General features: G+C 44.9%; 2 protein-coding genes across 2 annotated transcripts; one reads left to right on the top strand and one right to left on the bottom strand.

Moving 5' to 3' along the window:
* Positions 1–1,749, bottom strand: gemin8 (gem (nuclear organelle) associated protein 8). Its single transcript, XM_070994063.1, has 3 exons — positions 1,464–1,749; positions 848–1,187; positions 1–724 (listed from the first exon to the last, which is right to left on the bottom strand). The coding sequence occupies exons 1-3, from the start codon at positions 1,464–1,466 to the stop codon at positions 465–467; spliced, it is 603 nt and encodes a 200-aa protein (XP_070850164.1). The 5' UTR covers positions 1,467–1,749; the 3' UTR covers positions 1–464.
* Positions 1,750–2,098: 349 nt separating this feature from the next.
* Positions 2,099–8,223, top strand: LOC139352037 (uncharacterized). Its single transcript, XM_070994062.1, has 7 exons — positions 2,099–5,781; positions 5,975–6,030; positions 6,998–7,111; positions 7,214–7,531; positions 7,648–7,768; positions 7,875–7,911; positions 8,005–8,223. Exons 3-7 carry the CDS (start codon positions 7,048–7,050, stop codon positions 8,140–8,142), a joined length of 678 nt encoding a protein of 225 aa, XP_070850163.1. The 5' UTR covers positions 2,099–5,781; positions 5,975–6,030; positions 6,998–7,047; the 3' UTR covers positions 8,143–8,223.
* The last annotated feature ends 5,176 nt before the right edge of the window (positions 8,224–13,399 follow it).

The following is a 13,399-nucleotide window of genomic DNA, read 5'->3' on the forward strand; positions in this document are numbered from 1 at the left end:
CCAGACTTAAAACACTTTATTATAAACAGAATTCATATTAAAATATACATCAGTCAGTCTAAAAAAAAGAGCGCCGGGTGGTGCGAGCACCAGATAAAAGAGAATAGTCAACGTCCCTCCTGAGAGAGCACACGGGCGACTTTGAAGCCGACGAAACGTCAGAATCAGAGAGGCACAGTTTAGAAGCAACAGCAACAAATCAGCCGTCATGTGTGGAAAAGCGGAATATCAGAAGCAGCCACGCAGGAACGCTCCTTACTCTGAGCAGAGGAGGGGGGTGAGAGGCTTTCTGTGGTCTAACCAAGTTTTACTGTGCTGAAAATAACGTCCAACCTCAGCTGACCCGAGCCATTAGTTCTGCATCAGCAGAGTCGACAACCACCATCCATTAGATGACAAAGTTGCCGTCACACCCAGATCAGGGCAGGGATTTCCTCCGCCATCACCAGCTCCGCCCACCGCCGTCACAGCTTCAGGGGGATGACCGGCCAGTACTTGGGCTGTTTGAGGTCACGGTTCCTGTCAAAGGTGAGCTGCATCGCCGCCTCCATGGCCATGATCTTGGCCGCGTCGTGGCCGTACAGCTTCTTCATCTCGGCGCCGCGTCTCTCCCCAGGCCGCTCGGAGGGAGGAGCCGTGCTGCTTCGCCAGGAGACGCTGTGCAGGTCCTGGTCAGCCGGCACGTAGCTGTCCTGCTGCTCGGCCTCCATCTGCTGCTGCTTCTCTGCGAGGACAGGAAACCAGTTATGTTTGGACACAGCACGCCGTCTCTTCACCTCATCGTGTTTACTGAACTAAACCTTTGAAACTGATGATTTGAAGACAATAATGTCAAATGTTTCCTCACTCAGCTCCTCTCTGTGCTTCTCTGTCTTGGCGAAATACTCCCGAAGCTCCTCGCTGATTTCCATGTTGCTAACGTCGCACTCAATCTCGCTCTCTGAGCTGCTCTCCTCCTCCTCCTCGTCCTCCTCTTTGCCGTCACTCTCTCCTGCGTGCCAGTCCGCGTAGCGCTGGTGGCTGCTGGGACGCTGCTCCTGGCAGCAGCTGGGGCCGTAGGCAGCCTCCAAGGCCTTTCTGTAGGCACGCCTGTGTCTCTGGTGCCAGGCCATAGCCTGCTGGTAGTGCTGCCAGTAGCGGCTGTAGACGGGGCTGGAAAACCAGGACATCACAGCGCTTATGTCCTCCTGCCAATGAGAACGATTGGTTCAGTTTTAGAGTCTCACACCTGCTTTTCATTAAAAGCCTAATTTAAAGGTATACTTGGCACTTCAGCACACTGATGTCTGATTTATTTCATTCCAAAGATTTAATGTGTCAATTCATGTGCGCCCTCAGTACATGTAAATACTGATCATTGTCACTGAAGACTATAACAGGGTGCATAACCACATAACAACATGATGCCCGGCTCACCTTTAATGTATTATTAGTTTAAATGAAGCTGAAGACATGAGGCTTACCATGACGGGAGATGCCTGCAGGTCACTGAGTCTGCCTGCTAACTTTGCGAACCATCCGCAAACAGGCTAATTCTGAGAGACACACGTGAACTCACGAGAAACAAAACAATAGACAATATGTGCTTCTGTTGAAGTAAAATATGACTCTAAAACACTACGGTGAAGACTCTGGGTTGAGGAGGAAAGAAAAGAACAAGCTGACAGATTTACAACCGAAATACAGCCTCAAATTAAGAGACATTTACCGACGTGATAGCAACTTCTCCAGCAGCCCACGGCACTTCCTGACAGAATATTTCCCAGCATCCTTTGAGTCAGAACAAAATAAATGTCGGCTACGTGGCGCCACCTGGTGGATAAGGTGCAAACATGCACAGTCTTCAAATACCGGACATTCAAGTTCACATTTGATCAGCAAAAAGGCACACCTGAGAAAGAGCTTGACGAGATGAAATGAATTCTACATGATTTGTTGTAATGTATTTATTTTAGCGTTAAATTATTTTACATTTTTATATTTGTGACACATCTCACCAAAAATCAAATAATTGTTTGTTGCTTATCTAAAGTTACAACGTGTTGACATACTGTTTCCTCTCTCTGTTAATAGAATCTTTGTTTTATTTTGAAAGCAGAAAGACTATTTCCGGGGCGTTTCCTGCAGAAACAGTTTGGGCTTCCGTTCGTATTTGAAGTAAATTAACGGATAGTTTTTAGAATTTGTCCTTCCTGTTGTGTTTTTTAATGAGCCCATTGCAGTGATAGTGCTGTTTTCGTTATATTTTCAAAGAAGATAGAAGAAATTTGACATTTTCTGCTCTGAAAATGGAACAGTTAGCATACACGGTAGCTAGCGTGAAATCAGTTAGCTAAGGCTAGCTTAGCTTTAGTGACAAGTTGATGCTAAAAGACATATTTTGTCTAAGACCAGAGGTGTGTCTGTGGTATTATGGAGTATTTGAGGGTATTACACACAATAAACAGCAGAGAGTAAATATTATGAACCATGAAGAGTGATTTTAAATAAGCTAACTCATTTTTTCTGTCACAACTAACTCCTAAATCATCATCATCAGGTAGCATGTGCTTACATGTAATGTAAAATAAATGCTAGCTTATGGCTGTGTACATTTTGGGAAATTATCAATGCAAATATTTAGATTTTAATAAACAGCCTTACTTTAATCATCCATCCTTTCAGCCTTTAGCTTGCTGTTAATCAGCGTTGGTGCCTTCCTCTGATGCACAGTGTTAACTGAGTCTGTGGTTTTGTCTGGTTCAGGGTGAATCTACTGAGGATGTGGTGCTGCAGCAGAAGAAGAAATTTGTGGGACTTTTGGTCGGCGCATTTCATCAGCGTCGTCTTTGACATGTCTGACTTTGACCTAGTTTTGGTAGGAGACATAATGTGTTCATGTGCACAGTCCTCTGTCCGCCTGTGTTTTACGATTTACTGCTCTGCTGTCATTACACTTCCTTCACGTCATAGTGAACTCACATCTCCCACACTGTGTGATGTGTTTGGGTGCACGATGGTCAAAGGTGAAGTTCAGCCATCAATAGTCTAAATATTTCAGTGTAATTGGCTGGACGATGCTCTGCTGTCTTAAGAGCAAAGATAAGATTTGAAAAGGTGATTTTCATTTTCAGTGTGTCAGGCTCGACATGATTCTGTCGCTAAACGTTTGCAGGAATGTTTTGTCTGTCACGTTTAAACGTCTTCCCTTGTTTTTGATTACATGCTCGTCAAACTGTACCATTATGTGAGCGAGGATCGCACTGTGATGTTTTGAGGGAGGAACAGTTCGCAGAGCGTTTGAGTGCTGTGAGACATGTTCGGCTGTATATCTGGGTCATGCTTTGGCTCCAGGCTTCAAAGCTTTCAGAGGAAATGCAAAAAGACAGATGTGCCTTTTCAAAACACATTTCCTCCTTCAGCGTGGTGTTTGGATGGATGTGTTCACACACAGAATAGGTCTAAAAATAAAATGAGCGTTTTGTCTTTTTCAGAACTTGGATTTTCTGAAGTTTATCATTTTCTGCTGCCTTTTGCGCGAGGGTGCCGTGTCAGTGCCTTCCCTTTATGCATTATGGATGGAGATTACATGAAGTATTTCACTGTGTGTTTTGTAGCCCAAAGATCAGTGATGTTTTAGCATCACACCACGAAGAGGTTTTCAATCTCAACGACCAGCCTGGATACTGTTAAACAGACAGAAGGTCAAGCAGTGCAGTCATGTCCTTTTATGTGTACTGCGCCCTCTGGTGGCAGGCCACATAGGTGATCCTGTCGTTCTTGTGTCTCAGCCTTGCAAGCAGCAGCATCCATCACCTACATGATGTGGATTTTGTCTGTCATACATCTGCATCATATTAGTCGGATCTTTGCCGTCTGTTGATATAGTCAAACCTACGATCTGACACGGTTATCTCTGGCATTACAAGCAAACAAGAGCAAAAGCCATAACGCCCACGCCAGAGATAAAAATAAGCTGTTATTGAAGCTGTTTCCTTCCTTCCTTTTATTGTCGGAGGAGTTGATTGTTAACTTCGGTCAAATAACACTGAGCACCATTCGTTTGTGTGGTGTGTGGATGATGCTTGTCAGATGAGCCTGTGCACCGTGGTGGACAGTGTTTTCCTGCTGCAAGTCTTATATTGAACTAAATAAGTGGCTAAATCTAATCCTGTAAAGGTCATCCTTCACTGGTCGCTGACTGTCATTTCCTTGCTTCTCTGACTGTGGTGTAGCAACTCTTGACCCACTTTCATTGCTCAGTTGCTTGAGTGTATTGCAGCATTTTAACCAGTCGTGAAACTTACAGCTCTAACCACTCTTATTATTTCCTGAGTGTTGGTCTGCGTCTCTCATAACCGTTTCTAGCTGCTCCTGTCCATCTGAGGACCAAACGTTGGCCTGAGAAGGACAAAGAAAAGATGCTGTCTCAGCCTCCGTAATGCGTCCTCTGAAGTCACCTCTGCTAACCTGTTTAAATGACAACTTCAAACAACCCTGGAGAGTCGCACACAGCTGTAAAGGCATGTGTATTGACAAAAAAAATGTAAGACATGTAGTTGAAATGCAAGAGTGATGCTAACATTATGACAGCGTTTTTCTCGGCTAAGGAGCTGTAGCACTTCTGAAAACATTTGCTGTGGTGTGTGTGGTTAACGGGTGGTTGTCTCAGATGAGAACATCGGCTTCACAGTAACACAAGGTGAAGCTGTGCAGCTGGGCCTTCTGTGGAAAACACTGTTTGTGTGAAGCAACACGGCACCATGCTGACATGATGCTCATCAACCTTCAGGTGAACGTCTTGCTGCTGATCTGATTTATATGAAAAGGTGAGTGAGTGCTGTGGAAGCCTCTCTGTCATCGCTGCTGAAAGCAGCCCAGACCCACTGATGGCGACCTCCACCTGACCCGCTTCTGACGACCAACAGCTCCGACACACAAGTGACCGGTAACGGCCTCCAGAACGTTCAGGTGACGGTGGATGGTGCGTGAGCGACCAGCTTCGTTCTTATGCGTGTTTATGGAGCTCAGGTTAAGCTTGTGATTTCCTCTCCTTTACAGCTTCTCCTGTCGTTGAGTGAAGTCCACGCCTGTCTGCTGCTCTCAGCTGCTGCAGCCGATGGCCGGCAGCAGTCGACTGGAGCAGAAGCTGGATCGCTGCCTTTGGACCCAGAAGGTTTTTTTGTCCTGGTCTTGGGCTTCACAGCTTTGTGGGGCTTCGCTCTACATCCACCAGTCAGTCAGCTTCTCCAGCTGGACCAGCTGAGCCTCCAAATGTTGATCTCTGATTGAAATAAGCTGATCGAGTGTGTGTGAGGTGAAGATTCTATTGGACCGGCTGTGCTGCAGCATAAACTCTGGACTCCTGGAGGTTTGCAGGTTTTTTGGGATTTGCCCAGTCCATGTCATGCTAACTTTGATGTTTCATCTCTCAAATGCTCCTTTAGATGAAACTGTGCTCTAAAGCCATGGATGATGCAAACAATAAAGTGTATCATATCACAGTGATGTGTTAGATATATGTCTCATTTTGACGAGTCTTTCTTCAAATATAACCAGTTTGAAGTCATTTTATGTCTTGTCTCAAAGTCGCTGAATTGCAGAATCTGAGACCTCCACTTGGGTAAGCTTGGCTTCCTGTAATTCTGGGGTTGGTTTTGTTTATGTACACCTAGAAACAGGTTTTTGAATCACATTTCCTGATATTTACAGAGCTCGTTCTGGTGCAGTCACCCATGTCGTGGCCAGAGGATGGGGGGGGGGGCTACACCTGTGACACTCCTCATCTCCTCACTGTGAAAGGTAAATCTTTTTTCTTGCCTCTGAGACCTTCTGTTTGCCTCCCACACTGGTACAAACATCGTGAATACTTTCAGTAGCAGCGTGACGCCTGTTCTTACAGGATAAATGCTGCTTCCTCAATAAGTCCAACAGAGAGGGAATAAAACCAATTTTTGGTGCATGTTCCACTGATATAAATCATCTGTTTTCATAGATGAGACAAGCTCAGGATCATCCGGATCATCTGAATGTGAAGCCTCCTGCTCTGTGGTGAGTTGTTTTCTACCTTTAGACCATTCACGTGATTACACTTAATAGCAGAGTGTCTCAGGCCTCTGTGAGAAGTTGTTTTCACATGTTTTTCTGGCTTTGTTCTTTGGTTGTCACGTCATTATCTCTCACCACCACACAGAATGGTGTGAGAGCAACTTTCACTGTGTTGAAATTACTGGAAGGTGTCTCATTTCTGAGGGCTGAGACCAAAAGGTCATCTTCAGTCATTCTCATCTCAGGTACATTTAGTGACCTGACCTTTTTCACCCCACTGTTTGGAGTTTGGAGGTGTGATTATGGAGTCACTCTGTGTAGTTTGTAGAATAGCTTTGATTCTGTCCTTCCTTGAACTTCTATCTAATGTCTTTTGTAATAGGTTCCATACATCTGACATTACTGTTACTGAGCTGTTACTTGCCAGCTCTGCCCTTCATAGCACAGAAGTGCCTGAAAATCAAGCCAATAGGACGCCTCATGTCAGCCAAGCTGCGTGCCTCCTGCTGATTAGACCCCCTTTTGATGGGTACGGTGTTTATATGATCAATGCACGGTATTTTTACCCTCACTCAACCCATTCTGTGATCATACAACTGTCATCTTTCCATCTCCGCCACCCACCTTACTTGACGTGAACGAGGCGTTAACCTGAGCTCGCTGTGCTTCAGCCTGGAGACCACTGTTGGCTGTGAACAGAAGAGGCTTGTACCTGCTCTGATGGTCTCACAGTAGCGTTATCATCCTCTTGACTGTCTTCTCTCTGCCTCGCTTTGTGGACGTTCTGTGTTCGTGTTGTTCGCCGTCTGTGTGATCTAGACCGTCGTAGCATGAAAGTAGGCGCTCCCGTAGCACAACTTCCTTTTTGTTTGGCTTCACACCAGCTCGTACCCCTGTGAGAGCAGACAATCTGAGTTTAAGGTGGCTGAAGAGCACTGCAAGTGTGTCTGTCCTCCTCCTGTCGCTGCAGTGTACTGGACACCGCCAGCAGTGCGTCGCTGCTTAGATGTCTTGACCAGTATGGGTGGATGGAAACTACGGTTTGTTCTTCTTCTGACGCTAACTTTTCACATCGACAGCAAAGGTACAGGAGCTGCTGTTTCACTTCAGCTATTGTTATTGGTCGTGCATAACTACAGCTAACTCATTTCATGCTGTATTGATTCTTAATTTTTATCAATTGCAGCAACAGAGCAGCTAGTGAAAACCATTGGGAGCAAACCAGATGTCACTCCAGTGTGCACCAATGACACTCTGAATGTCATCGTGTTGATAGTGTGTAAGATCAGCTCAGAGAGAAGCAGGGGAGAAGAGTGTCATCTGATGTACCGACGTGGACAAGGCTTTACACACAGGTGTGACTCCAGGTTCACACTTCTGACAGACAATCACACGGTCTTCCTCCACCTGAGCAGGTTAACACCAGAGGACAGTGGGAACTACACCTGTGAGTGTTCACATGTTGATGGGATGTACATTGTTCACCTGAATATCACAGTGGAAGGTAAATGATTTCTAACTTTCCCTCATCACATTCTGCAATTATTACAAAGGATATGAGCGTCAGTATGTCATAGCTAGAAGAGGACTAACGAGGACTGTTTTCTTTCCCTGTTGAAGAGGATGAAGATGCCAGCAGTTCAAGAGAAATGCGTTTCATTGATGCTGTAGTTGGTGTGCTTGTGTTCGCCGTCGTAACCGGAGTGATCCTGGGAGTGATCTGCAGAAAAACCCACCACAGGTAAGAGAGAAGGAAATAATCTTCAGAGAATATAACAGCTGTACGCGTACAGATTTCAGTTTGGCAGAGTGAGTGAATCACGTTTGTTTGTCCATGTGTCTTACAGACGACAAAGGGGAGCGCTGGCCAGTCATCCTGACACGGTACTGAACACCGACGTGTACCCACGTTTTAGTCTGCTCGTCCTTTAATGGCAAACAAAAGTACCACTAAAAAAATACTCTGTTCTTTTGTAGGAAGAAGAAAACATTGAGCCGTACAGCAGCTTCATGCAGAGAGAAAACGTGCTTTATTCAACAGTCACTTTTCTAAGTTCCAGAAACACGAGCACTTTAAATGTCCTCACCCGAGAGGACACGTCAGCCGAGTTTTAACTGGACGGTATCTGATGTGAAACAGGGCTGTGATCAGTGTCCTGACAAATACGACCAGAATAAATGATCTGATTCATGCGTAAAACAGTGTTGACTCTTCTGTCAGATGTTCAGCTCAGTGGTAATAGTGAAAGAGTGAAGTGTGGGTTTTATTTAAAACAAACATCTTGTGTCCTGGATGCAAAATTACTGTCAAGGTTTCACTCTGAACCGCTAAGTGCGTTCAGGTGATGTACAGTCGACTGCCTGCGTCTCAGCTTCCTGCGTGAGCTTCCTGTCCTATCTGCCCTGAGGCTTCTCTGCGGCCTCCATCGTGCTGCAGATGCCCCACCGCCTCAGTCCTGCACACCGAGGGCTTTGTTTGAAGAGGGCCTGCCCTGAGGATGCTCAGCCTCAGCAGGTGTTTTTCATGGCACACCCAAAAGCTTTCTAACATTTAGTTCCATTAAGAGGAAAGTTTGTAGGCTTTTCTTTTTCTTTCTCACTGTCAGTGTCACACAGTAAACCCAGAGAAACTTCTGGTGACACTCATTTAACCACAATGACAGATGTGAAGACAAAGCTACTAAAGTGAGACAAACGTCTGATGTTACTCTCACTGTAGAGTAAAATCTGCGTCTTGTCTGCTGTCCTCAGCTCCTGCAGGCCACAGCCAGACTGAAGCAGAGGTTAGATCACTGCCTTTGGATCCAAAAGGTTGTTGTTGTCCAGACTCCACTCAGCACAGACTGTGCAGCATCCAGAAGGACCACCAAATTCAGCATCATGGGCAGTTTAGATTGGTTTGGATTTTGATCTGATCTGAATCAACAGGTCGCATGCAGACAGGAAGTGATGGGGGGGGGGTCATCCTGTGGTACTGGGCCACCACAACGCCTCTCAGGTGGAATTGGCAAAAGTAGAGGAAGCTTTTTGTAAAGTTCTTCAGCGCCCAGCCAATGATTTCTACCAGATCTCCTCACAGGAATGAAACAAGGATAATGTGACTGTTCTGTGATGGGGGCTTATTTTTTCTGACGTAGAGTTTCAGCATTCAGAAGGATTTCCCTGAACCCTGAGAGGCCTCTTAAAACTGGTCTGTTTGAACTTTTCAGGAGCAAAAGAGGCAACATGGCACCAGTTAGACGTGACGACGATAACTTGTGTGTAAATGCTGCGTGCAGAATACACACATCCACGTTCTCTCCAAAGCATTCAGGAGGCGTTCGGTTACCTTTCATTTCTTCTCTTTGTCACGAGTCGTGAACAGAATCGAGTTCCAAAATCTAAACAGAGACGAAGTGTGTCTGATCACAGTGAGTCATCATGAATCAGAGCTATGACTCAGAACTTATATATACTATTAATTAACTCTGTAATCGGTCGTTGTGGAGGTAATTTCCTAAATGCCTATTGTACTTCTACATGCTCTGTTCAACTCTTCCAGACTTGTGAGTGTAATCATGGCCGAAGCGTTCTCAGTCTGATGCACCACAGACTTAAAGAGATCCAAGCTCTGCTATGATCTGCATGCTTCAAAGTCTGAAATGGACGTATTTCAATGTTACATCTCGCCCCAAAACACACAGATTTTAATTTGTTGAGTGCACACAGAAGTATTTGAATCTGACATCGACTTTTGTGTCAAGACAAACACCAAGCATCAATTCCTCGACCAGGGTACGTTGTGTTTCTGTACATAGATCAGTATGATATGGACACGCCGCCCCATCAGACACTGCTCATTCACTTCATCAGGTGAGATTGTATTTTTGTCACAGTTGGGTCACATCATAACAATGCTGTGTGAATGTGTTACTGATGTGCTGATGAAAGACCAGATGGAGAGCATGCTTTCTATTTGCAGCTCAGGCCTCTCAGAAGGTGACGACCACAAACACAAACACATCAGTTTTAGCACCTATGTGACGCACATTTCTAACGAATCGCACAAACTGCAGCAACAGTGCAGACAATAGTTCATGTTCAGCTCACACTGTCAGTATGACACACTGGAAACTGTGCTTTGCTCTGCTTCTGCCACTGACTGTGTGTGTGAGCGTACGAGGTAAGACAAACCAGTTGTCATCATGTTGAATGTACACACACTGTTTTTCTCTATTGTTCCCGTCTTTGGTTTAAAAAGGACGTTTTTGATTGTGATTGGTTGCAGAGACTCTTGTGAAAACCATTGGGAGCAAACCAGATGTCACTCCAGTGTGCACCAATCAAACTCTGAATGTCATCACACTTCTAGTGTGTAAGATCAGCACAGAGAGGAGAAGAGAAGAGTGTCATCTGACGTATCAACATGGAAGAGGCTTTCATTATGAGTGTGACTCCAGGTTCACGCTTACAGTGGACAATCAGACTTTTTTCCTCCACCTGAGCAGGTTAACTCCAAAGGACAGTGGGAACTACACCTGTGAGTGTTCACGTCCTGATGGAACGTTTATTCTGTCTTTGAATATCACAGTGGAAGGTAAGCTCTGATTTGCAGGTTTCAATAATATTTGCATATCAAGCAAATACTACTTTCATTTTTCTGACAGTAATGTTTTTGTTTTAGAGGACGACGACGCCAACGATTCTACACAAACGCCGTTTCTGCCGTTTGTTGCTTTGATTAGTGGGACTGTAGTCGTCAGTATGAGCGGACTTGTTCTAATCTACAGAGGAATACGTCGCAGGTGAGAGGCTGCCGGAATATTCAAGGCTCGTGTTGGATCTCGTTCACCTGTGTGTGAACCAGTATTACCTTGACATGCAGCATCTTCAGCACCAACAGCTGAACTGTTCAATCAAATCAATTTGCAGCTAATTTGATGCTGATCACCTGGAACACATTCATCAGGTTTTTGAATGACTGAAAACTGCAGTCATGTCTATCAGGTCTTTAAGTTTCATATGATGCAACAATGGAGGACATGGTCTGTCACTTCCTGTCTCGTCTCCACAAATAAATTACACAATGCAAAGTGAGCTCACGCTAACGTTGTTGCTAATGCACTCTTGTTTGACCCGACAGAAGACAACGAGAGCCACTGAGCAGACGTCCAAACAAGGTGCAGTACAGAGTACAGAAAAATGTGTCATCCTCTTCATTTATGAGGCTCATTTTATTGTTTTATTGTCATTTTTATTTTTCCAACAGGACCCTGATGACCCCAGTGACCCCTACACAAGCCTCCAGCATCCAGAGAGTGATCTCTACCAAACTATCTCACCTTCAAAGAGTGACTGTCCACTGTAATAACCAGGAAGTAGATGGAGGAGAGTCTGATCTGAGCTGCATGGTGTATGAAAACATTCAAGACTAAAGAATCAGGAGAAGATATTCAGTTCTGCCGCCATCGCCGTCATCAGCCTCAACGACACTTCATCACTTATTATTTACCATCGGAGCATCAAAGAGGGCACTTCTCCAAACTCCACCAGCCTCTCTGACTCTGACAATAATTTGAAGATAAAACCATAGAAACAGAAGAGTTTGGACCTTTTGGCCATGTTCTGTAAACTGTTGATTATAAATGATTCATTATTGAAATAAAATCCACTCACTGGAACTGTGAAAGTGTGAAATGAAGGAAAAGTTTCGCTTCTTCATCAGAGCAAAGTTAATGTACTTGCATAAAGCGAGATGCTGTGTGAATGTGTTACTGATGTGCTGATGAAAGACCAGATGGAGAGCATGCTTTCTATTTGCAGCTCAGGCCTCTCAGAAGGTGACGACCACAAACACAGTTATGCAATTTTAGCACCTATGTGACGCACATTTCTAACAAATCGCACAAATTGCGGCAACAGTGCAGACAATAGTTCATGTTCAGCTCACACTGCAGCCTGGAAACACCACTGTTGATTGAAGTTTGGTGACCGGACGTCTTGTTGGAGACGTGTAGCAGGCAGGAGAGCCTTTTCTTTCCTCCACACAGGACTGAACTATGCCCAGTCTGAATGCTGTCTGGCTCGCTGTCTTATCTTTTAGGGTTTTAATATGAAAGCAGAAGCTCACGTGGCAGCACTTCCTTTATAGAAGAGCTCACACCAGCTCATACGCACCTCTGTGACAGTTTGAGGTTTATGCAGCCAGAGGACAGCACGCCGGGGCCCGTCTGTCCTCTCAGTGCAGGACATCGCACACTGTCAGTATGACACACTGGAAACTGTGCTTTGCTCTGCTTCTGCCACTGACTGTGTGTGTGAGCGTACGAGGTAAGACAAACCAGTTGTCATCATGTTGAATGTACACACACTGTTTTTCTCTATTGTTCCCGTCTTTGGTTTAAAAAGGACGTTTTTGATTGTGATTGGTTGCAGAGACTCTTGTGAAAACCATTGGGAGCAAACCAGATGTCACTCCAGTGTGCACCAATCAAACTCTGAATGTTCTCACACTTCTAGTGTGTAAGATCAGCACAGAGAGGAGAAGAGAAGAGTGTCGTCTGACGTACCAACATGGACGTGACTTTAATCATGAGTGTGACTCCAGGTTCACGCTTACAGTGGACAATCAGACTTTTTTCCTCCACCTGAGCAGGTTAACTCCAAAGGACAGTGGGAACTACACCTGTGAGTGTTCGGGTCCTGATGGAACGTTTATTCTGTCTTTGAATATCACAGTGGAAGGTAAGCTCTGATTTACAGGTTTCAATAATATTTGCATATCAAGCAAATACTACTTTCATTTTTCTGACAGTAATGTTTTTGTTTTAGAGGACGACGACGCCAACGATTCTACACAAACGCCGTTTCTGCCGTTTGTTGCTTTGATTAGTGGGACTGTAGTCATCAGTATGAGCGGACTTGTTCTAATCTACAGAGGAATACGTCGCAGGTGAGAGGCTGCCGGAATATTCAAGGCTCGTGTTGGATCTCGTTCACCTGTGTGTGAACCAGTATTACCTTGACATGCAGCATCTTCAGCACCAACAGCTGAACTGTTCAATCAAATCAATTTGCAGCTAATTTGATGCTGATCACCTGGAACACATTCATCAGGTTTTTGAATGACTGAAAACTGCAGTCATGTCTATCAGGTCTTTAAGTTTCATATGATGCAACAATGGAGGACATGGTCTGTCACTTCCTGTCTCGTCTCCACAAATAGACTACACAATGCAAAGTGAGCTCACGCTAACGTTGTTGCTAATGCACTCTTGTTTGACCCGACAGAAGACAACGAGAGCCACTGAGCGGGCGTCCAAACGAGGTGCAGTACAGAGTACAGAAAAATGTGTCATCCTCTTCATTTATGAGGCTCATTTCATTCACAGTC

This window comes from Chaetodon trifascialis, chromosome 24, assembly GCF_039877785.1.
Source record: "Chaetodon trifascialis isolate fChaTrf1 chromosome 24, fChaTrf1.hap1, whole genome shotgun sequence".
NCBI lineage: Eukaryota > Metazoa > Chordata > Actinopteri > Chaetodontiformes > Chaetodontidae > Chaetodon > Chaetodon trifascialis.